Here is a 26378-nt window from a genome sequence, read left to right as displayed (position 1 = left end):
GCTTTGCCTGTCAAGCCAGAGATGTCAGACTTGACTCAACTGGCAATAGTTGAACATCAAGGTTTTGGTGCAAGATGGTGATCTGTGTCTTAGAAAAAATGTAGAGACATGGAAAACTGAATTGCAAAAACAGACCAATGGTGTAAGTCCAAGATAAAGTATTGATGAAAAATGAATGGCAAACAGCACAATAGTCCATCCCCCACACTGATGGATCCCCTGCCTATCTTTGGATGCCCCTAACACTTCCAGCTCTCAGAAGTACTTTCTCTAGCATTTCTCCAGGCAGAATAACAGCAGTCACTGACTCTGGTTGCCTCTGGTCTCACCGGTCTCTCTTTCAATTTCATGTTTTGAGAAAAATTTGAAGGACTAAGTTCCAGATTTGTCAGAGTAATGCTTTTTTTTCTAGGAGAGGTTTACAGAAACTGTATGGTTATGATAAAAAGCCCATAATTAAAACATAACAATAGCATTAAAAAAAAAAAGAATGAGAATGCCTGTAGCTATTACACTATGTCTGTCCCATCATTATGTGTTAGATTTGCTGGACACAGGACACAAATAACTTATATTGTTATTTTCTCAGTTCTGTAGATGCAGATTAACAGTGCTCCAGGAGAATATAAACAGATTCTACAAAGAAGTTCAATACATACTTAGTACTGATTTGAACAATGAGATTCTGGAGTTGAAGCTGAGGCATAATGGGAAGACACCTTGGAATTGTGTGTGGGGGGGGTTGTTTCTCATGAGAGGAACATGAATCATTGGAGGGTAGAGAGCATTGGCAACACCCAAACCAAATGTAAACAATAGCATTCTGCTGACAGCTAAAATGTTCATGCCCACCACATAATGTAAAATGCATTTTTCCATCCCAATAGTCCTATAGTCTTTTTCTCCCAATTTTAAAAAATAACCTTTTTTAAAAATTAAGGTATGCATTAACAGGAAACAAACACAGGTAGCAAATAAGAAGTCATCCATGGCCACAAGCCATTCAGCTGGACATGTCCCAGATCCCGTATGTACACAGCAACCCATTTTAGGTAATTGAGATTATATGGTATGTGTCATGCTTTTGCACAGGTTGTAAATATTTACCAATGCAAAATCCCAAAGCTGCAAGATTATTTTGATAACAAAGGATACACTGTACCAACTCAATCTACCCTAAAATTTGTAATTTTTCCTTCTTTGGGAACAAAATTTCCCTGAAGGCAGAAAGGGCAAAGGCCTCTGGACAGAAGTATTGACAGAGTTACAATTAAAGTACTGCATTCCCTTAATGCTCAATTTAAAATGAGACATAAAGCAACAGAGTATACTAAGCTTAGTTTTCTAAACATTTCATCTTCATCTCTATACTATTACAATATTAGCATGAAGGCATGTTCCCACTGAATCATTGTATCTCTAGAATATACTCACAAGATGCACATCTATCAATGGCTCTCATTGAATGTAAATCTGAGCACACCTTCACACATCTCTCCCTGCAGGTTTTTTTTGCCCAGAGGTGGCCTAACAATTCTTTGTCCAAGATGCATGTTTTCTGTTGAGTATAACTGATATTACAAGTTGGCTAATTCTCTAGCTCTACTCTTTATCATACAGTGTCACCTCAGGACACCTACAAAGCTTAGCTGCTATACAATAATGAATTTTGTGCATAATTAACACAGGTACTTTACCAAAAATGTGCATATACCTTTATGGCTATAATTGAAATAAGTCTTTTAGAAGTAGAGACACAAACCAAGTGCCCTTCCCTCACTGTTCCTCTTCTCCCTCTTTACCACGCTAGTGACTAAGTTCATGAAGTAAATAGCTCCAATGGGTAGATTAATGAAGGTCACTCCCAGAAGACAGCTTTTTATAAAAACTAACAAAGTGGCATTTTTTTTGGCAGTACTATGGTTTGAATTCAGGGCTTTGCACTTGCCTGGCAGGTATTCTTCCACTTGAGCCAAAACTCCATTATAAAAAGACATTAATATATGATCAATTCCTACTTCTAACATACACTAGGCATTAAGTCTTATACTTTAGTACCCAGTACTATTAATTAAAATATACATATAGAAGAAAGGCTAGAGAGCATGAAACAACCCAACAAGCACAGAACAACATCCCCTCTGCATACTTCCTTTCCCCATCTTTCCCCTGCTACCACGCACTAAACAGTCAGTACACTCTCCAAGAGCCACATTTAACAGTTCCATTCCCCAAATGCAACCATTGCTATGAAGTCACCAAAAATACTTCAAGGCATTAAGTTAGCCCTCTGTTTTTACCACATGTAGAATGACTAGATGTTTCCAATACGGACTTAAGTTTCCTACTATACACACAGTAGCATTGAATAAACTGCACATGCCTAAAAAAACAGCTACAATTTGAAAGGAACATTCTAGCCTAGAACTCTTCATATCTCTAACAAGTCAGTGGTCAGCTTTATGCATCTGCAATATTTCCCAGGGATTTTTAACAACTTCACTTCCTGACTGGTTTTAACAGTCTTTCCTATGAATTTCAATGTAAAGTGTACTAAATGTGTTAGTTTACTAACTCTGCTTTTGTCATACACTGGTAATCTTTTTAGCAATTGGAAGTCAGACTAAGTGTTGTAAATAGGACATGTCTGTCCTTTATATACACTATATACATAAAAATTGAAATGAAATGCATAGACAAAAGGATCAATCATCAATCTTCCTTTATCAAATGCACATTGATATAAAATCTTTGCATTTTCTCCTCCTTCCCTGAGCCAGCACAAATATAATGTGTACTGCTCAGAGAAGTTGTTTCATCATTTCATTTTCAAAAGACACTATTTCATTATGAATTTTTTAAAAAAGGTCCTCTGCAAACTGCATTATTTACTACCTCTACTTTTAACATTCTTTGTGCACTTCTGAACATCTAAAAAACTAGATGTTTCAAATAAGGACTTAAGTTTGTTCATTACATACATAGTAATGTTGAATAACTACACATATGTAACAGGATTTACATCTGAAACTGTCTTCTAAGTAGGAACATTCTATCCTAGAACCCTTCATTTCTACCAATCCTCTCCTATATCATATGTGATACAGATAATGGTCACTTATTAATGTTACAGTTTCACTTCAAAAACTACATTTCAGTCATTCTCATTCTCTCCTGAGATGACAGCTTTCCATCTATTGAAAATATATTCCTTTCCTAATAAATCTGACTTTCACTGTCTTTTCAAAAGACAGCCTTTACATGAATTTTAAAACAAAGCATACAAAATGTGCTAGTTTGTATACTATACTTTTGTCACACATTGGAAACCTCTTTAATATCTTGAAACAAGATATTATAAAATTAGGACTTATTTGCCCACTGTGCACACAATACACAAGTAGTTAAATAAAATGTGCATAGCATATAAGGTTATGGATGTGCTGAAATTTTCTAGTACATACTAACACAATACCTTTTACAGTTTCTTTCCTCCCACCTCCCTCAAACCAAAGAACAAGCCCGGACAAAATACTGCTCAGAGGTGGTTTAACAACTCTATTTACAAACACAGTGTTTCCAAGTTTTTAAAAAGCTATTTGCACATACTACTTATACTTTTAAGTATATCAAGCACTTCTAATTATCTAGGACTACATATTTCAAATATGAACTTGTCTGTTATGCACATATTACTGGTAAATAAAATTGCACACATAGAAATGATTATGGTCTGAAGTATCTTCTAAATGTGACCTTTTGGCCTTGAGCCATTCATTCCTCACTCCTTCTCTCTGCTTTCAAACCAGAGATAAGTACAGGCATTTGTAATGCTTAGAGATAATTTAACAAATTCAGTCCCACAGTCATATCCATTTCAATATTGCTCAAAAAGTTCAATTCCAAAGACACTCTGAGCTCAAGACAAACTCTTTCTTCTGTAAGCCCTATAAAAATCAAGATACAAGTTACATACTTCCAAGATTTAATGGCAAGATCGGCATAGGATAAATATTCTATTCCAAAAGGGAGAACGAGGCCACTAGAAAGGAGTGATGAGCCTTTTTCACTGTCATATAAATATTAGGAATTTTTTTCTAGGTCTATGAAGAATGTAATATAATTATTTTTATAATATTAGCTTTGCTAATCAGTGAACACAGGAAGTCCTTCAATCTTCCAATATCTTTGAATTTCTTTGACACTATAAATTTCATTACAGATGTTTTCAACATCTTCACTTTGAATTGCTATGTCAGCTTTTAAAATCCAGATTCAAGTTTCATTGACATTGAGAAAGATGGAGAACACAAGGTGAAAGTTGTTACCATGTGGGTTACTAGATAATCTTACTACATTGGCATTGGTATAAGAGATTTCTGAGATGAGGTAGCTTATAACAAACAGAAACTTAATGGCTCACAATTTTGCAGATGGTAAGTCCAAGATCAAAGTGTTGGCACCTGACAAGGACCTTCTTGCTAGGTCATCACATGGTTGAAAGTAGAAAGGAAAAGAGGCAAAAAGGGACTAGCTTTACTCTTTCATAAAGACTATTGACCATACCTGTAAGAGTATAGCCATAGATGCCTAATCACTTCTCAAGCCTATACTTCTTAATAATGCTAAGATCACATTTGAATTCAAGCATGAGTTCTGGAGCGGACAAATGTTCAAACCACAGCATTCCATCCCTAGCCTCTCAAAACTCATATCTTTCTCACATACAAAATATATAATTCCATCAGTAGCTCAAAATGTCTTAACTAATTCCATCATCAACTGAGTCTCATCTTAACCAAATGTGGGAAAGACTAAAAATACATTTTATTCTGATACAAACTCCCAAACATCTGTAAGCCTGCGAAATCAAGCAAGGCAGCAACCGGAAAGAGTAAAGGATTAACAGTCCCTAAGTCATTCCTGTTGAATAGTATTATTCAATATCCTGCACAACACTAAATCCTAAGGATTGAAAATGATCTCTTATGACTCCATGACCCACCACCTGAATATACTGGATGACACTGTGCACTTACAGCCTCAGGCAGCCCTGCCCCTCAGGCCTTTCTGGGATCATCCAACACATCAGCTCTCATTGGCTTAAGTCTCATGCTGGAAGCTCCCCCAGACTGGCATTATTCTGTGGTGGCTCTACAGTTCCAGGATTTTAGGCTAAGTCCTGCCCCCAAGGCACTTCTAAAACCAGTGGAGATTCTTTGCAACAGCCCTGCTCCTGTGGCATCCTTTAAGACCTAGATGGAGGCAGAAATACCTCAACAGTTCATGCAATCCACGTTCTGGAGGTAAACAGGGTCTATGGATTCTACCTACCAGTTTGGTGACCAAAACCATACCTGGGTCTACTTGAGCCATAGCCAGGGTAGTCAAGAAGTGCTATAACAGAATGTGGGATGTGAGGCAATATTTGGCTGCAAATGCTTGGTTTTGTAATGCTTTGACCCCTTTTAAGACAGTCAAGAACCTAGCATTCTGGGTCAGTGACAGGAAGGCCATCTCAAATGTCCCTGAAATGCCTTTGGGATCATTCTCTCATTGTCTTTATGAATAACACCTGGGTTTCTTCTAGCCACACACATCTTTTTAACAAATGATCATTTGGCTACCTCCATGGTTTTTCTCCTAAAAACACTTGTTTTTTTTTCCCCTCACATGGCCTGATCAAGATGCTTCAGAATCTTTCTATTCTACTTCCTTTTTAATTATAAATTCTGTCTTCATTTGTCTGTTTTATATTTTACTCTATGCAGATAAAACTTGTAACATCCTGTGTGCTTTGCTACCTAGAGATTTCTTCTGCTAAATATAAAATTTCATCACTCCTAAATTCTGTGTTCCATAAAGCCCTCACACATAAACATAATTCACACAAGTCCTTTGCCTCTTTAGAACAAGAATGGCCTTTCCTCTGCTTTCTAATACCTTATTCCTCATTTCTACCTGAGACTTTGCAGAATTACCTTTACCATTCATATTTCTATCACATTCTGATCATGACCACTTAAATAACCTCTTAAAAGTTTCAGATGTTTGCAATAGTTCTCTATGTCTGAACTTTCAGCAGAATTGCTCACACTACTATATTTGTGGAAATACAGACTCTTAGCTGGATGCTGGTGGTTCATGCCTGTAATCCTAGGTACAAAGGAGGCAGAGATAAGGAAGATCACAGTTCAAAGCCAGCCCAGGCAAACAGTGTGTGAGACCCTATCTCAAAAAATAAATCACAAAAAATGGCTTGTGGAGTGGCTCAAGGTGTAGGCCCTGAGTTCAAACCCCTGTACCACAGAAAAGAGAAAGAAATACAGACTCTTTCTAACCTGAACTTCAATGTTTTACACCTTCTATGCAATAACCAGTTCCAATGCAGCTTCCACATCTCTAGGTATTTGTCCTACCAACATTCTACTTCTCTATGAATTTCTATCTTAGTCCCATTGTGTGTTGTTACAACAGAATACTTGAGACTGAAAACTTTATTGGCTTACAGTTACAGAAGGTGAGAAGTCCATGATCAAGGTACAGGCATTAGAGACAGCCTTCTTGTATGAATACAAAAACCAGAAGGAAAATGTACTGAGAATCTCCAAAATATGCTCATAGCTATAGTTTTTGCCTAATAACTTGCTTTACCAGCCAGCCTGCTTTGCTTGATTATTCAGGTTTAAATCAAACAATTGAAAAGTGTTTGTCTTTCTTTCTCCTTCTCATCCCCCAATTGGGGTGGGGGGGCTCAAAACTAACATACTTTCAGTGTGACTAAAGTCAGGAAGACATACAACTTCAAAAAACTGGCACCAGTAAATTGGGATTTAAGTTATCCTAAGGTCACCATCCAGAACTATGTTATGCTTTGTAGCACACAAACATTGAACCAGGTTTGGGGAGTTTCCTTTTAAATTCCTTAATTCCCCCTTGAGAATTAAACAGCAGCCCTTGAGACGTTTGTCTCCTGTACTCCTTCTGTGCTTAACAAATCAATAATCCTTATATTTCTTTTCCTCAAAACTCTAGTCTCATTACTTATGAATCAGCCCTGAGTTCAAGGATGGAATTTTCAAGCGAGCAGGAGGTAAACCCATCCTTTTATAATGGCACAAAACCCATCCATTAAGATAGGAACTGACCAGAGAACAAGAAGATGATTAAGTAAAGAACTTAAGACAAAACAAGGAGGATGAAAGAACATAACTTAAAGCTTATTAACCATATAATATTTAAGAATATCATCAATAATCACCAAATGGAGCAGGGAGTTGAAGAAAAACTAGTTAAATGACCAACAATATACATAATCTATTAACCCACATCCTGATATGATAAAGAAATGATGTATTCCTGATCAAATAGCACTAGTCAAAAATAACCTTTACTGAAAATATGCAACATACCCTAGAATTAGTATAAAAATTACAACTCTCTAGCGAAGTCCACACTCACTTTTCAGTGTGTGCTTTCATGAATAAACACTATTTTGCTTGTTGCTCTGATTTTGTATCATTTGTCTCTGATGGTGATAAGAATCAGGAAAAACTGGATAGAGGTCTCTCTATCGATCCTTGAGACCTTCCCAGCCCTCACCACCAGCAACACCATGAAGGTGCAATCTTCATGTCCTAATCACCTTTCCAAGGTACCAGCCCCTTAATAGTGTTTACATGACAAAGAATTTGAACAAGAACATTGAGGGAACAAACATTCAAACAATACCAAATAGGATGACAGTTCAGCAATACAATAAAAACATGTAAAGGCAAACCTAAGGACCAGCAGGTAGTGGGTGAAAAAGAAATGATACAAAAGAGAGACTAAAGAGAGTAAATTGAAAAGACATTGTATAGTAAATCTATATTAAGAGAAAGATGGATACTTGGCCCAATACTTATGACCACGTACAGTAGTGCCATTGAAGGGGAGAAGAACTAGAGGAATTAAAATCTAGATAATATATGAAACTGAAATAGGTGAAATTTCATCTCATTTGTGTTCAAGAATATGCCCTGAAGACAATGTAAAGACAGTGGGATAAATATGCTCAAACTTTGGGTGTAGGAGAATATTAGGGAAAACAGACCCAGATATGGATAACATCAGTATACAGACAGGTGTTCATTATAGAAAGTTGAAAAGTAAGCAGTGAAGGACAATCATAAAGCAGGGCAGAAGGGCAAAGAACAGGAGAACAAATGAATAAATGAATTAAGATGAAGGCAGAGATAAGAATGGACCAGAGAAATGAAAATCAATTGGTTGATTTTGTTGAATTACTTGTGTTAAAAATAAACATTTAATGATCCTATACCTTAAAGACCAAAAAAAAAAAACTCTACCCAAAAACTCCTAGACACCATAAACAGCTACAATAAGGTGGAAGGATACAAAATCAACTTACAAAAATCATTAGCTTTTCTATATACCAATAATGAAAAAACTGAAAAGGGATATATGAAACCAATTCCATTTACAATAGTCTCAAAAAAAATCAAGTAAACTTAACAAAGGATGTGAATGACCTCTACAAGGAGAAGAAAGAGACTGAGGAAGACTACAGAAGATGGAAAGATCTCCCATGCTCATGGATTAGTAGAATCAACATAGTAAAAATGTCTATACTACCAAAATCAATCTACATGCTTAATGCAATTCCCATCAAAATCCCAATGACTTTCATCACAGAGATTGAAAAATCTACCCTAAAGTTCATTTGGAAACACAAGAGACTGTGAATAGCCAAGGCAATACTCAGCAAAAAGAGCAATGCTGAAGGTATCACAATACCCAACTTCAAACTATTTTAAAAAGCAATAGCAATAAAAATAGCATGGTACTGGCACAAAAACAGACATGGAGACCAGTGGAACAGAATAGAGGACCCAGATATGAATCTACACAACTATACCCACCTTATTTTTGACGAAGGTGCCAAAAATATAAGATAGAGAAAAGACAGCCTCTTCAACAAATGTTGCTGGGAAAAGTGGTTATTCGTCTGCAAGAAACTGAAACTAGATCCATATTTATCACCCAGTACTAGTATCAACTCAAAATGGATCAAAGACCTTAATATCAGACCTGAAACTCTGAAGTTAATACAGGAAGGAGCAGGAAACACTCTGGAAGTAATAGATACAGGCAAGGACTTCCTCAATAGAACCCCAACAGCCCAGCAAGTAAGAGAAAGAATGGACAAATTCCATTCTTCTGCATAACAAAAGAAATGGTCTCTAAACTGAAGAGACCACCCAGAGAGTGGGAGAAAATATTTGCCAGCTATACATCAGACAAGGGACTGATAAACAGAATATACAAAGAACTTAAGAAACTAAACTCTTCCCAAATCATTGAACCAATAAAGAAATGGGCAACTGAACTTAACAGAACATTCTCAAAAGAAGAAATTCAAATGTCCAAAAAACACATGAAAAAATGCTCACCATCTCTAGCCATAAAGGAAATGCAAATCAAAACCACACTAAGATTCCACCTCACCCCTGTTAGAATAGCCATCATCAAAAACCTACCAACAACAGGTGCTGGTGAGGATGTGGGGAAAAAGGAACCCTCATACACTGCTGGTGGGAATGCAACTAGTACAACCACTCTGGAAAAAAATTTGGAGGCTTCTTAAAAATCTAAACATAAATCTGCCATATGATCCAGCAATCCCACTCCTGGGGATATACCCTAAGGAATGCGACACAGGCTACTCCAAAGGCACCTGCACATCCATGTTTATTGCAGTACTATACACAATAGCCAAGTTATGGAAACAACCAAGATGCCCCAGTACTGACCAATAGATCAAGAAAATGTGGTATTTATACACAGTAGAACTTTACTCAGCCATAAAGAAGAATGAAATCTTATCATTCACAAGTAAATGGATGGAACTAGAGAATATCATTCTGAGTGAGGTTAGGCAGGCTCAGAAGACCAAAAATCGTATGTTCTCCCTCATATGCGAACTTTAGATCTAGGGCAAATACAGCAATGTTGTTGGTCTTGGGTGACATGACAAGGGGAGAACACATATGAGAGGTATGGGGATAGGTAGAAAACACAAAACATGAAAGCATTTGATGTCCCCACTCCAGAGGAACTAATATAGAAACCTTAAAGCAACAGAGGTCAACACAAGAAGTGGATCAGGAACCAGTGTAAAGATCAGTGAGAGATGAATCAACTTGCGTTGTAACACATTTATTTGTACATGGAAGCAATGCTAGGAATCTCCTGTATAGCTACCCTTAACTCAACTAGTAAAAACACTTTGTCTTTCTTATTATGCTTGTGTCTTCTCTTCAATAAAATTAGAGATAAGGGCAGAACAGATTCTGCCTGGAAGTGAGGGGGGTAGTGGGGAGAGAGTGGGGGTGAGGGGCAGGTAGGAGAAATGACCCAATGTATGCATGTATGAATAGAGAAATAAAAAAAATAAAAAGTAAACATTTAGCTGTCAAACTCAATCCCTTGGGTTAATGCTTTCAATGTAGTTGAGTCTGTGTAATAAAAACAACCCAAGTCAGATTAAGAGTCAACTCACCAGAAAAACTAAAAAAAAAAAATCAATGTATTTTGAAATCTTGCACAAACAGAAAACAGTTTTGACAAAAATGTATGTTGGAACAATTAAAGAAGTGAATGAAAAGGTCTTGGAGACTTGCGTCATTATTTGAACATTTATGCATTTGAACATGTGGGTGACACTTCATAAGGTCAGCACACAGTCATACTAACTGAGTGTCTGTTTTCCACACAGCTATGGCCACAGCAGAGTATACCACAGATGAACCTCTAATCAGAGGCAAAAGGAAGCAAGATCTCCAAGAGATGCTGAGAGAAGTGGGACTGGATATTGAACACTGGTTGCCAAAGCTAAAGGAACACCTCAGCGTGACTTGTGCTCAGGCCTTACAATATTTAAAAGAAAAAGACCTCCAGAAGCTGAAATCCCATGCACAATATCCATGGGAGAAAAGAGCCTTGGAGAAGCTGTTTGAACTGTCACACTCAAAAACTATTTCAGAACTACAGGAGTCACCATTGGAGATGATAAAGAAAAGACAGAAGCAAGCAGATGAGGCACTGCAGGAGTTGAAAGAGTTGCTGTCAGAAGGGAGGCAGAGACAGGAAGAGGCAGTGAGAAGAAAAGAAGCAGAGCTGAGGCAAGTGATGGAGATCCCTGAAGAGCACTGGCCACTGCCTGAAAAGCCCCTACAGGAAGTCATAGGAAACATACAAAGACAGCTCAGTCTCACGGTACAGACACTGTCCCACAGGAAAAACCTACCAGATAGAGATGTGATAGAAAGGGCATCTGGAGGGCTTGCCCTGCAGGGAATTTACAAAACCAGCCACAAAAAAGACCTGATGGAGAAGAGACAAGAGTTACTCAGTGTCCCTAAGGAGTTTTTACTATTTGGCCCTGAGCAGGGCACACGGATGGAAACAAAAGAATTTACATCTACTCAAGTAGAATCTATATTCACCCAGATGACAGAGAAGCTGGGCTTCAGTGTGACTTCCTCAGTCAAGGGTAGAGGTTGGGGATTTAGTTTAGAAGCTGGTATGGAACAAAGCAAACACTCAGAATCAGAGGAAAGCCAACAATCACATTCTAAGTGCTCTTATTTCTGCTCAACCAAGTTTAGCTATATCCCGCTGGCCTCCTGCCACTTTCCCATTGATCAGCTCCAGCTCTCCAAGGCTGCTCTCAAGGAATTGAAAAGCACTGAAGAACTCCTGGGTCAGGCTGCAGTCTCAGACAGATTACCCTTATTAAGGCAAAGGACAGAAAACTTCTTCCACAGGTTTGGCTCTCATGCTAACCAAGGCCCTCTGCACCTGGGAGGAATATATTGGTGGAAGGCCACTGCAGAGGGTTTCCAAAGTGAGCAGCTGGCGGATGTGAAGCAGCAGGCAGCAGAGTACCTGGATGAGTACATAAGGTGCAGCTACAGCGGATTTGGAGTCAACATTGCAGCTGGTATGAATGTGTCAGACATACATTCAAAAATAGCCTGTCAGAGGAAAACTTTCCAAAACCTCGAAACAAAAATCCAGTTATCTGTGGCACAAACAGGTGGTCCACCAGAAGCAGATGGACTTGTCCAGTGGAAAGCTGGCCTTGTTGCCAGCAATCAAACCTGGTGTGTCATTGACCGGGGTCTTAAACTGGTGCCCATTTGGGACATCATCCTCTCCAGTCACAGAAGTGATTTTAAGGACCCTCTTCAGCTGGCTAACTGTCTAAAGGACAACTACACTGCTCTGACTGGCCTCACTGCCCAGATCCAGGATGGAGAGGAATTACTGAGTGCTGGGAAGGAAGCTAGGGATTTCCTACAAGAAGTGAAATCCTGGGAGGTATCTGATCCTGAAGAGCAGCTAAAAAAACTGATAGGTTTTATGCAAATGTTGAATCATAAAATAAAAGATTATGACATTTGGATAAATATATGCCTCACAGATTTGGATCTGCAGAATTTTCTAGTAAACACTGTGAACTTTTGCAAGAAGTTACCAACTTATAAAACTAAATTTATTAAATCTCAATTGTGCAGTCTTCTGGATCCTCATGTCTACAAAGTAACAAATTTTCCTCAGGCTCATTCCATCATGCAGTGGATCTACCAGTCAGAGTCAAAGCAAGAGCAGGTGAATATCTCTGAGTTTTCTGAATTCATTATGACCTTAAAAGAAATACAAAATAACCTCATGGAACGGACTGACAAATCTGAGTTCCTAAAAAAAAGAGAAGAAACTCAACGAAAAGCTACTTATGAGATCAGCTTGGCTCTCAGCAGCTTCTTGGAATCCCTCAAAGAAACAGAGCAGCATGACACACACTTCTTGGTTCTTTCCATTGCAGTTGGTGCAGGTTATCAGGTGGTAAACAATACTTTTCACCATCTTCTGGGGTGTGATGAGTTAAACTTCCTGTTAGAAGAAACACAAAGTGCCGTAAATAAATATCAGGAGCTCAAATGTATTTGCAACTACAGCGCTCAGGCTTTCCTGGTGCTCACAGTTTTGACTGCCACAGTTGGAGTCACAGTTATTTCTCCAGAGGAGAAAACTCAACGCCTGGCATTAATAAGACAGCACATGGGACAATCACTGTCTAAGGAAGTTGCTCAAGTCCTCGCCAAACTAGAAGTAGATCATGATTGGATAAACCTAGAAAAAGATTTGAGAAAGCTTGTTGATGGAGATTATGAAGCCACCATCTCTTCTTTGCAAATGAATGAGGTCAAAAGACAATTGCAAAGTATTCTCCGTGAAAAGAAACAGCCCTATAAACGACATGATAGTGAAAATAATGAAATGGGTGTGATGGAGAATGCAGCTTTCCTAGACTTACTCCAGCGTTTAGGCCTAGAACTTTACTACCCAAAAAGGATGACCAGAGCTAACTTCCATCTAATCTACAAGACCTCTGTGTACAACAACCAGCCCAAATCTGAACAGGACATTCCCTTCTATTTCCTACAGAAGCTACTCATGCTAGACTATGGGTTGAGACATCTGGAGGTCAAGGATGATGGAAATATAGAAAAACAAGTCAGTACAAGTCCCTCCAATAAAGAATATGAAGATTTTGATCCATATGAAGACTTACCTGAAGACAGTGAAAGTCTCACTAATCCTGCAGCCAGTAAGACTAAGCTTCATATTCACCCAATGGATATTCAGATGGCGATATTTCACTGTGCAGATGATCTTGCCAGGCAATATATTTTGGCAAAACTTTCTTTGTGTCAATTTGCCCTCCCCCTGGTGGTGCCTAATCCCTGTTCTTCTCAACTTGAATTCTCTCTCTGGTCGCTAAGACAAATTAGGAAAAGTTGGCAGAATGCAAAGAAATCACCACAAGGAAAAAATAGTTACAAAAACCAGCAGATGTGTCAGGTCTCTACCCACATTGTGTCCTTCATTAGAGTTGGAAATGGCTTCTCGGCTTCCAAATCAAAGATCATGAACTGTTTTCTCAGTAAGCGTAAACATGATGTGTTTTTTCATCGACACTGCAGAGGAAGCAGCAAAGACTGTCTCTTGATGGGGGGCGTGGTTGAAATCTGCTGGTTCTGTCCAGGTGGGGGAGAGGAAGACAGATTTGATGACTGTGTGACCTTCACCAATCTTCATGGAGATGCAAAGGAACATAAGAGGCAGCTCACCTTCCTGCAGAAGGTCTCTTCTCTCATAGTCGTCCTCATGTCAGTGTCTGATGACAATAAAGAAAATCAAAAAATTGTCCGTGATCTGTGCCACTCATCCAGACCTTTGATATTCTTGGTGGATGATAAAGAAAAAAACATTGTCAGTAAATCAGAGACCAGAGTGAAAATTGGCCTCAAGAATAGAAATGAGGCAGAATTAACAGAGGAACTGACAATTACAATTAAACATTTGCTACAGGACATTGACACAGGTCTCACTTTGGAAAACTGTTCCCAGATTGCTCACAAACAAGGATTCCTTATTGATGAAGACCACAGTGACTGCAAGTTAGCAAAAGACAAAGCACAGATTATTCTGGCCCTTCTAGGAGAAACAAAATTATCTCAGATAAAAGAAACCTTACTACCACTCCAGGGACAACTGTGGCACCTCTGGTGTAAGAAGGACAAAGAACTCTATCATTTGAGAGAAAAGGGGAACAGAAGCATCGAGCATCACAAAAGTGAGGTTGAGTGTGAAAAACGAAAAATACGCCACCAGCAGTTCAAAAGAGCCTTTCCTCTCAATGATTTAATGCGATCTGTCCTTGAAATTCTCCAAGAACATTCAGAAACACACACTAAACTCTACTTCTTGCAGTGGTTGAGTGTGTTTTTGGACAACATGACTGCAGAACACTTGGAAAAACTACGAGAAAAACAAAGATCTTTGTGGTCACGAGTACAAACAGAAAAGCAAAAGACAAAACCAGGAAAGTCCCTGAAACTCTGGCAAAATCAGATAGAAGCCATCTCTAAAGAGATTTGCAACTGCACCCTGGGAATTGAGCAACTTCTTAGAGAAGTCGGCCAGATCTATGAAGCTCTGGAAGAAATTTCCTCCACAAGAGATACCATTTTTCTTTCCCTTCCCCAAATTGCTGCAGACCTTATGTTATCTGGTGTTCCCATTGAGCTGATGGATGGGGATGCTTCTTATGTCCCTCTAAAGTGGGTAGCAGCTGTGTTTGACAAGATCTCTGAGAAACTTGGAAATAAACGGCTGTTTGTTCTCTCTGTCCTTGGCCTGCAGAGCTCAGGGAAGTCCACCCTGCTGAATGCCCTTTTTGGGCTACAGTTCACTGTCAGTGCAGGCAGATGTACCAGGGGGGCCTACATGCAGCTCCTGGAGGTGGAGGAGTCATCCAGAGAGGAACTTGGCTTTGACTTTGTGCTGGTTGTAGACACAGAAGGACTTCGTGCCCCAGAACTCAACAACAAATCCCAGAATTGGGACAATGAACTGGCTACCTTTGTCATCGGCCTTGGAAACTTGACTGTGATCAATATTTTTGGAGAGAATCCATCAGAGATGCAAGACATACTACAAATAGTTGTGCAAGCCTTTCTGAGGATGAAACAAGTCAAAATCTCCCCCAGCTGTCTCTTTGTCCACCAGAATGTGGGGGAAGTTACAGCCAAAGACCAAACCATGGAAGGACGGCAGCGGCTAGAACAGAGACTGGATGAAATGACAGCGTTAGCTGCTGAACAAGAAGAGTGCTCAGATGTAACTCGCTTCAGTGATGTCATTAAGTTTGATGTAAATACTCACGTCTACTACTTTGCTCACCTCTGGGATGGCAATCCCCCAATGGCCCCTCCCAATCCTCGCTATAGCCACAATGTGCAGGAACTGAAAAGCAGAATCCTTTCAACTGCAGAACAGGAATCCAGGGGAAGCATCATGAAAATATCAGATGTAAAATTCAGAATTCAAGATTTGTGGAGAGCATTGGTCAGTGAGAACTTCATTTTCAATTTCAGGAACACCCGAGAGGTCATAGCTATGAGCAAACTGGAAACCATGTACAACCACTGGACCTGGGAACTGAGGAGTCACATGCTGGACTTGCAAAATAGGCTGAACAATCAGATTCAGAATGGAAAATTACTGACACTCAAAGGAGGAACAATTGAGGCTCCAATTACAGAGAAATATGAAACTATCAAAAAAGGATTTGAAAAATATTTTAAGGAAGACACAGAGAGTGAAATATTGATTCAATGGAAAGCAAATTTTGAAAATAAGCTACTACTGCTTAAAGAGGCACTTATTTTAGACACCAAAAGTAAAGTTAATGAACTTATTAGTTTAAAAAAAAGTCAAGAAATGCTGAATGAGAAAAAGACTGATTATGAAACTGAATTGTTAGAGAGGAGCCGAGAGTTGGCTTTAAGTGTAAAGGACAAAGAATTGAGTGATGAAGAGTTACATGACAAATTCAATAAACTTTGGAAAAAATGGGTCTATGATGTATCCTCAACTATCCCTCCAGTCACAGACCCTAAAATTGATGTGGATTCTGAAGACATCCTTTGGAAATATTTCCAAAAAGAAAAAAATATCAAGGAAAAATTAGAGAAAAGTCACGGAGAGAAATTTCAGATTGATCACAACAAACACATCCAAATGAGTAAGAAATATGGTTTCATCACAAACACTTTAGAGGACTATGATAAAGAGTCCATTGAAATGACTACTAATCGCATTTTTTCAAGATTTAAGGAAACTATTAACAACATTCAGAAACAACAGCGTGATTACAGTGCCAATGATTTCCATGAAATACTGAGAATAATAGAAGAGGAAGTGAAATCTGCACCCACTGAGAAAAGATACACATTTACAAGCAATTACAACATTGAGTTATCTTTGTGTCTATTCCAAAAAGCATCAAAATATTTCAAGGAAATGCACAGGGCATTCAAGAGAACAAATGATCCTGTAAACTATCTGGAAAGCAAGAAAGATGATTTCTTCATGAGTTTTAAGATCTCCTGCCAAGGAGCCACTTCCATCAAAACATTTGTTGATTTTCTATGGCACAAGCTCACTCATGCTGCATCTGACACTATAAGGAGGAAAATGGCCCCTACTATAGCTGGGGAAATGCGAGCTACTTGCCCTGCATTCAATGGAAATAGGTCTAACCTGGAGAAACACATTCTCATCTCTCTGGCAGAAGAAGAAAACTTTGATAATTATTGGCAATACATTCACAATCCAAAATCTTTTTCTAGGAGCTATATTGAAAACCATGTTAGAAGATATTGTTCAAATGAAGGAGGGAAAAGAATAAAGACTTTTGTAAAAACAAGTTTAGATGACATCAGGAATGCCATCCTTTCTGCCATTTATGAGTCAACAGCAGTAGCTAAAGATAAAAGCAGCACTGCATCTGAGTGGTTGGATTTGTTCTGTGATCACTTGGGCAGTAATTTGGTCTTTCCACGAAGAGAATTAACAAACATTGAACACCAGGAGATAAATTATGTTGAGTTTCTCAAAGAAGCCATGAGTGCAGCTTTGGATCCTGCAATGAAGAAAGTAGAAGAGAATTGTTCAAGTATGCCTACAGATGAAATGATTCCTGAAATTGAGAAAATCCTCTCTGAACATCTCTGTGGATGCTGGAAACAATGTCCCTTATGTAAAGCAATTTGTACAAACACAATTCCTACTCATGAAGGTGACCACAGTGTTCCATTTCACCGTCCTCAGGCTGTCAATGGATCTATTTGGTATAAAACAGACCACTTTGTCATTGATTGCTGCTGTACTTCAGTAGCCAGTGATGATTATTTTGTTTTTAGTGATAATAAGCAAATCCCATGTAAGAAATACCGGCAAGCAGGAGGTGATTATGCCACATGGAGAATCACTCCAGATTCATCCACCCAGCCATATTGGAAATGGTTTGTCTCACATTTCAGAGCAAAACTAGAAGAAAACTATCAGAAAAAATTTACAGGTAAAGGTGAAATTCCTATTTCATGGACACAAATCACAAAACAGGATGTGCTTGATGACTTGAAGAAATAATAGTTAGTACACAAGAGACCTATACCTGAACTCAGAGGTCAAAGTACCTAAACAATCTTAAAGCAACACCTTGCAATGAGAACCTTCAACATCTCCAGTTTTGAAAAAACTGTTTAAAGATATCCTAATAAAGGACTTAACTAAGTTCTCTCTGCCTCAACTATATCTGGTTTAAAAACAAATTAGAAACAATAAAAACAGCAGGGTACTGGCACAAAAACAGACATGAAGACCAGTGGGGCAGAATAGAGGACCCAGATATGAAGCCACACAACTATAACTAACTTGTCTTTGACAAAGGCGCTAAAAATATACGATGGAGAAATAGCAGCCTCTTCAACAAAAAATGCTGGGAAAACTGGTTAGCAGTCTGCAAAAAACTGAAACTAGATCCATGTATATCGCCCTATACCAATATTAACTCAAAATGGATCAAGGATCTTAATATCAGACCACAAACTCTAAAGTTGATACAGGAAAGAGTAGGAAATACTCTGGAATTAGTAGGTATAGGTAAGAACTTTCTCAATGGAACCCCAACAACACAGCAACTAAGAGATAGCATAGAAAAATGAGACCTCATAAACCTAAAAAGCTTCTGCTCAACAAAAGAAATGGTCTCTAAACTGAAGAGAACACCCACAGAGTGGGAGAAAATATTTGCCAGCTACACATCAGACAAAGGACTGATAACCAGAATACATAGGGAACTTAAAAAACTAAATTCTCCCAAAATTAAAGAACCAATAAAGAAATGGGCAAGTGAACTAAACAAAACTTTTCAAATGGCCAAAAAACACATGAAAAAATGCTCACCATCTCTAGCAATAAAGGAAATGCAAATTAAAACCATACTAAGATTCCACCTCACCCCTGTTAGAATAGCCATCATTAGCAACACCACTAACAACAGGTGTTGGGGAGGATGCAGGAAAAAAGGAACCCTCCTACACTGCTGGTGGGAATGGGAACTAGTACAACTACTCTGGAAAAAAATTTGGAGGCTACTTAAAAAGCTAAACATTGATCTACCATATGATCCAGCAATACCACTCTTGGGGATATACCCAAAAGACTGTGACACAGGTTACTCCAGAGGCACTTGCACACCCATGTTTATTGTAGCATTATTCACAATAGCCAAGTGATGGAAACAGCCAAGATGCCCCACTACTGACCAAATGGATCAAGAAAATGTGGTATCTATACACAATGGAATTTTATGCAGCCATGAAGAAGAACGAAATGTTATCATTCGCTGGTAAATGGATGGAATTGGAGAACATCATTCTGAGTGAGGTTAGCCTGCCCCAAAAGACCAAAAATCGTATGTTCTCCCTCAGATGCAGACATTAGATCAAGGGCAAACACAACAAGGGGATTGGACTTTGATCATATGATAAAGGAAGAACACACAAGGGAGGTATGAGGATAGGTAAGACACCTAAAAAAACAGATAGCATTTGTTGCCCTCAACACAGAAAAACTAAAGGAGATACTTTAAAGCAACTGAGTCCAATAGGAGAAGGGGACCAGGAACTAGAGAAAAGGTTAGATCAAGAATTAACCTAGAAGGAATCACACTTGCACAGGAAATCAATGTGAGTCAACTCCCTGTATAGCTATCCTTATCTCAACTGGCAAAAACCCTTGTTCCTTCCTATTATTGCTTATACTCTCTCTTCAATAAAATTAGAGATAAGGGCAAAATAGTTTCTGCTGGGTATTGAGGGGGGGAGAGGGAGGGGGCAGAGTGGGTGGTAAGGGAGGGGGTGGGGGCAGGGGGGAGAAATGATCCAAGCATTGTATGCACATATGAATAATAAAACAATAAAAATTTAAAAAAAATTTTAAAGGTCAAATCTGAGTTACTAAAAAGAAGATGCAATATTGAACTGAGAAATATTGAAGGGTATCTCTTTTTCTTACAAAATGTAGGAGTACAACAATGTCGAAGGAATGGAATGCATATAAAAATTGACCCCTTTAAGTTTGGGATACTTTTTTTTTTGGAGGACGTCACATGAAACAAATAATTTTCATTTTCCATTCCATAAAAATTGGAATTCTCGTCACTCTAACCTTTGAATAAAGTCTATAGGAAAATAAGAAAAAACACACTCAGTTTTTTATGTTAGTGCTCTGGTGTACCAATAGACAAGGTAGTGTAGGAAAGTGTGATTACCACTGACACTCTCATGATGATTACTAACACTGCTACCTTGTAGTAATAGTGTCTGTGAGACCTTGACATATAATTTAATCTCTGTGAGCTCTGGTACTGAAACAGTAAAATATAGATTTCTCATGCTCCTTTGGAGCTGAATAAAGGAATTGATACATGTAACACATTTAGGCCAGTGCTATACAATGAGTAAGTACTCTGCAATTATAAATTACTAGTTTATACTACCATATTCCTTACTCCATTGACAGTGAATAATATTTTATTGGAAATACATTGGTGTGTTGAGAAACTCTCATCTGAGTAATTGGCAGAAATTTTCAGCTTGGAATCCCAATTTGACAATTACATTTGAGAATATAGTTAATATTCAATAAATGTGACTATAACTCAATTGCTCAAAAGTGCATTACAAATTATTGGAGACCCTTGGCAATTCATTAGCAGTTGCAGCTATTCCAAATGCTAATCAGCCAGCTGAGAAATGCCACTACCACAAATCTCAATCATTGTGGAAGATACTATGTGTTGGGTTCCTCAGAAACAGGCCTGAGGCCTAGAAATGCAAACAAGTGATATATTAGAGAAGTTATTCCAGTGAAATTAAATGAAGGAGAGGGGAAGCAAGAAGTAGAATGCATTCATGATAAAGAAGCAAAATTAGTAGGTATAAATCAAGTGTTGAGAAATAGGGAAAACTACCCTGTAGTTGTAGTTAAGAGCAGAAACTCGGAACTTAGACCGATCAGCTGTGATTTCAGCTTTTACAGTGTGACCCTGGATAAACTGACCTCCTCATCTTCATTTTCTTCATCTATATGGTGATATATGAGGATGTGGGAAATAATCTAAATTCCTGGCATGTAGCATGTATTCTAGTGATAGGTAGTAGTAGTATCAGGCAGCAAAGTTTTGTGAGTAGAAGCAATTATATTAGCTATTAACATCCACAGCGTGGTTATTAAATCAAATGTTATTATGCCTACACTCCATACTCAATTATAATTTCATGAACAAGCAGATTCCAATCCTTTATTTTGACCCAAGTAGTGATTATAAATGTGGTTCCCTTATCATTTTCTCTGTGTTATATTTTCTGTACATGTAATTTTTATTATTTTACTTATTTATCTATTTTATTAAATAGAATTAAAACTGTAAACCTAATAAAGGGGATGAAGAATGGAGGAACTGAGTAAGGGAATTGTTAGGTTCCTTTGACAGGAGCTTATATAATAGCCCCAAATGTCATTATTCTTTTAGAGAAACCAAGGAATCTTTATTTATTCTAAAAATGGAAAACATATGAACCAGGCATGTCCTCTGGGGAAGATATTCTCTAATACTTTTATTATTTTTGGTACTTTCCTTTAGAACAATAGTATTTGTCATGCATTTCACACTGTGACTCCTATCAACTCCTCACTGGTACAACAGAAGTGTGTCACCAAGATCCTCTTTCAGGAAGGACTTGCTGCACAGTTGATGGTAGGGCAGCCACTCTGAAGCTGTCAGATCGTTCAAACGTGCCTCAATTGCAGAGATCATCTTCACCCAAGACCATGTCCTTCCTAGGGTAACCTGCATCCATTGGTTGAGTGACACACAAAGTTCTACTCATGGTCCGTAATCATGGTCACATCTTCCTGGGGTAACCTGCATTCACTGGTTGAGTGACACACTGTCTTAGCCATGGTCCCTGACACAGGATACTTTGATAGTCTTCACTCCATCCCCCAAGGCTTTCACATCATTCAAAAAGCTTTGTTATTCCTGCATCACAGGTCAGTTTCTTCCTTTGCCAAATTCTCATTCATCCCTTCTTTCTCAGCTGTTGGCCCCTAATAAATATGTCACACATTGCATCAACATCTACTTCTGGAGAAACCCATATAGGAAATACTTCAAGGCACTGATGAAGATTGCTAAATCCAGATGGATTCAAACAGAAAATAAGAGATAATTAGAAATAATTTATTTCTAATAAAGAAAATTATTAGAACAAGAAAGAAAATAAGGACTATACAACATTCTCTTCCTAACACCAGTGGGAAGACAGGAGCATACTTTCAAGAGCTGAGAGAATTAAGGACTTCCAAAAGAGATCAGCAAGCAAGACAGTGAGAAATGGTCCTGTGTTAGTCATCTTTCCTTTGCTGTGACAAAAGTACCAACTTAAAAGGAGGAAAGATTTATTTTGGCTCATGGCTTCAGAGAATTCAGTCCATGGTTGTTTGGCTCCATTGATTTGGACATAGAATAAGGAAGAATATCATGCAGAGAGGGCCTGACTAATTAAAGTTGCTCACTTCATCACAGCCAGAAAGAAAAGTGAGAGATATAAGGGTCCAGGGACAAAAAATACCCTGCAAGCTCTAGCTCCACAATGAATCACTTCCAACATCTAAACCCCACTTCCTAATAGCCAATTAAATCATCTATGAACTCATAAGTGGAGTGATCCATTGATGAGGTTATCACAATCAAGATCCAAACACTTAACGGGCCACCACCTGGAGAGCAAGCCTTCAACACGTGAGATTTTAGGAACATTTTATATCCAAATCATAACAAGTTCCCAGCCCTATTGAGAGCAGTAGAAAGGCGCTTGATATATGGCTGCCAGGTACACAACTCATTGTAAGTGATAATTAAAAAGCAGAACACTGGTGGGGGAAAAAAGGAGACAGAAAACTGATATAGAGAACAAGAATATATTTTTCCACATGGCCTCGGAATTGGGAGTATGAGGGGAGAGAAGCCCAAGGCTTTGAATATGCATTCCTTAAGAGGAGTGACATGGAAGTAAGAGTTAACTTTAACTTAAAGAAGGACAATTCCTTGATCCTACATGCTACAGCCTGGAATTATTCCTGGTAGAGCTAAGACTTTATCATCGTATGCACTGAAGAGACAGATACAGGTGCAAGTAGAGAGCCCCTGCATCCACCAAGTTAATGTACAAAGTATTCCCAAAACCTTTCTTCTCTTAGCATCTGGTAACTCTAGATTACTGTAGACCCACTGAGAATGGACAATGGAAACTGTGATGTAGGATTTGCAAACACAGAATGGCAGCTCAGTAGAGCTGTGATATACTTAATAAGAATATCACAGACCCTACGCTATGAATTTCTCTTGCTTTTTCCTTCCTTCTCTTCTAAATACAGCTAGCCTTCTTATGGCCTCCCATCTTTGCTTTTTAAATGGTCATTTGATTTCTTTTTTAAAAATGTTTTACTATCATATTATTGTTGTGCTGGGGATATGTAGTGACATTTATAAAAGTGTTTACAACATATCTTAGTTAAATTCACTCCCTCCATCATTCTTCTTTCTTTCTCCTCTCCCCATTCTTAAAATAGTTTCAACAGGACTCATTTTTCCATTTTCATACATAGTAAATAATATTTGTACAATATTCACCCTCTGATACCCTTTCCTTATATCCTCAGCCCTCCCACTGGAAGCAAACACCAGACTCCCATCTTATTTCCTGAATTCTTATTTTAACTGTCTAGCTTCTGCCTGAGCTACTTGGAAGGTGCAAGCTCTTCTCTCACCAGCAGATGGTGGAAATGTTATTTATGAGGATCAACAATTCCAAGAATCTTCAACCTTAGTAATATTTACTTTTAAGGTTAGATGATTCATTGCTGTGGAGACTGTCAGGTGCATTATAGGATGAGTAACAGAATCCCTGTACTATCCAGTGGATACTGATAGCACTCCCTACAGTCATAACAAGAAAAAGTATCTCCAGACATTGCCAAATGTCTCTGAAACACTTACATTGCCCAGACTGAGAGCCACTATGCAATAACCATAAATTTTTTTGAATAGGAGAAAAAGAATCAAACTCTGATGGAGTACCTGAAAGGTGTTATTTTTAATATAAAATAATGCATTCATTGAAGTAAATTCAAATGTGGAAAATTATTAAAAATACAAAGTCTATCCCTCTGTGAAATTTTAATGACCATTATTCCAGGAGCACGGACACAGGATAAATACACACAACTTTGCATACAAGTCAATATCTACATACTGTCTCATAGTATCTACTTTTCCACTAATATTTGCTCTGGAGAGCTTTCTATGTCAACAGATATTGATCTAGCTTAATAATTAATTTTAATACTTACACAATATCCCTTATATGTAATTAACCAATTCTCTTCTGGTAGGCAACTGAAGTTCCCAATTCTCCCTACTATAAATAGCACTGCAATTTATATTTCTGAGAATAAATCTTTGCATAGTTTGAAACCGATACTCTTTCACATCCAATGTTTCCTATATATCTAGATTTATTCCAGGACTCAGAGTTTTAGAGCCTCCATTAGATACAGATCTTCTTCCAAAAATGTGCATAAAAAATGGAAAGAATATGAATGGATGTCGGAAAAAAAATTTGATGAGAAGCATGGAAAGGCATGGTGGAAATGTTACAAGATGAAGTACAACTAATTGGAAGTCAGGAATATTTTCACAGACATTGTCAAGAAAAAAACAAGTTGGAACATTGGGCTCAGCAGCTTTTCCTTCAACTATATTGCTTAAATAATTATTTATTTAAATTCTCTTTACCTATCTCCTTGCTCCCTGTGTACAGCACATGCTCAGATATTTTTGTCTGTATATATTGTATTTATTACACGACATCGCACTTAATGAACCTCCATGGTGCTATTTATTTAAAATGTTTTCACCTGGAGTACATTCTCTAAAAGAGAGAGAAAGGGAGCCTCCTGAGGAGCAAAGGGCTATGCACACAAATTCAAATACCCTCCAATTTCCTATACTCAAATACAGATCAGGAAACATAGACAGGAAAGTGCTGTCATCCAGAACTTAGGAAACTGAGGAAGGAGGATAAAGAATTCAAGGCCAGAGATTAAAATCAAGTCAACTCTAGACACAAACACATAGGAAAAACAGCAGGTGTCTCAGCAGAAACTTTTAAAGCAAGGTGGGCATGGAATGATATAATTCAAACCCTGAAAGAAAATATGTGCCAATCTAGATTATTGTGTCCAGTAATACTATCCTTTAAAACTGATGGAGAAATAAAACACTTCCATGACAAATTAAAAACTAAAGCAACTCTTGACCACTAAAAAATTACTGGAGAAGATACTTGAAGGAATTCTACAAAGAAGATGAAGATAAACACAATCATAAAAATTTGGAAAAAATAAGCTTGGCAGTGTTGGCCCATGCCTCTATTCCTAGCTACTCAGAAGACAGATCAAGAAGGTCATGATTCTAAGACAGCCCAGGCAAATAGTTCATGAGACCTTATCTGGAAAATAACTAACACAAAAAGAGGCAGGGGGAGTGGCTCAAGTGGTAGAACACCTGCTTGGAAGCATAGGCCCTGAGTCAAACCCTAGAACACAAAAAAAAAAAGGAAAAATAATTCTCAGTAGATGAGCAATTTATGAGTAATCAAGAATCAAACACTATGAAAATAATTTAAAAATATAAATCTTTCTATACTAACTCTGAATGTTAATGGTCTCACTTCTCTAATCCAAAGATTAAAAAATAAGGTCCAAATATTTGTTGCCTATTAGAAGTACATCTCACTGGAAATACAAAGCCAGGCTTAAGGTGAAAAGATAGGAAAAGATCTTTCAAGTAAATGGAGCCTAAAAGTAATCAGGAGTACCTACATTGATATCCTAGAAAGCAGAGTTCAAGCCAAATTTGTCAGAAGAGACAAACAAGATCTTCCATATTGATAAAGAAAACAACATATCAGGATGACATAACAATTGTAAATATATATGCAGTATACATCAGAGCACCGAATTATATAAAGCAAACATTATTAGAAATAAAAACACAGGAAGACCCAACAAAATAATTGTGAATAATTTTAATATCCCACTCTCACCAACAGATAGGTCTTTCAGACCAAAAACTCAACAACAAAACTTCAGAATTAGATGATACTAAAGATCAAATGAACTTAACAAACATCTAATGAACATTTCACCCATCAGCCACAGAAAACACATTCTTCTCAGCAGCCCACAGAACTTTCTCCAGAATAGATCATATCTTAGGACCTAAAGCAAGTCTTAACACACACAAGAAAATTGAGGTAACTTCCTGT

At 38.0% G+C, this 26378-nt stretch overlaps 1 protein-coding gene across 5 annotated transcripts in view; it reads left to right on the top strand.

The window, feature by feature from the left end:
- LOC109693777 (interferon-induced very large GTPase 1) overlaps positions 1 to 19799 on the top strand; it is a 40111-nt gene extending 20312 nt beyond the window's left edge. For 2 of the 5 annotated variants that reach the window (XR_012451081.1, XR_012451082.1), the window contains one exon: positions 590 to 10334. Coding sequence is in view for 2 of the 5 variants with exons in the window: in XM_074084861.1 (XP_073940962.1) it covers positions 10783 to 18069 (7287 nt within the window). In the remaining 3 variants the exon portion in view is untranslated. Of the gene's footprint in view, positions 1 to 589; positions 10336 to 10780 lie in introns of those variants that run through there. The other 3 variants (XM_074084861.1, XM_074084859.1, XR_012451079.1) reach the window with 2 other exon arrangements.
- The last annotated feature ends 6579 nt before the right edge of the window (positions 19800 to 26378 follow it).

The sequence above is a fragment of the Castor canadensis genome, chromosome 1 (assembly GCF_047511655.1).
Source record: "Castor canadensis chromosome 1, mCasCan1.hap1v2, whole genome shotgun sequence".
Classification (NCBI taxonomy): domain Eukaryota; kingdom Metazoa; phylum Chordata; class Mammalia; order Rodentia; family Castoridae; genus Castor; species Castor canadensis.
This window is presented reverse-complemented; position numbering and strand designations above follow the sequence as displayed.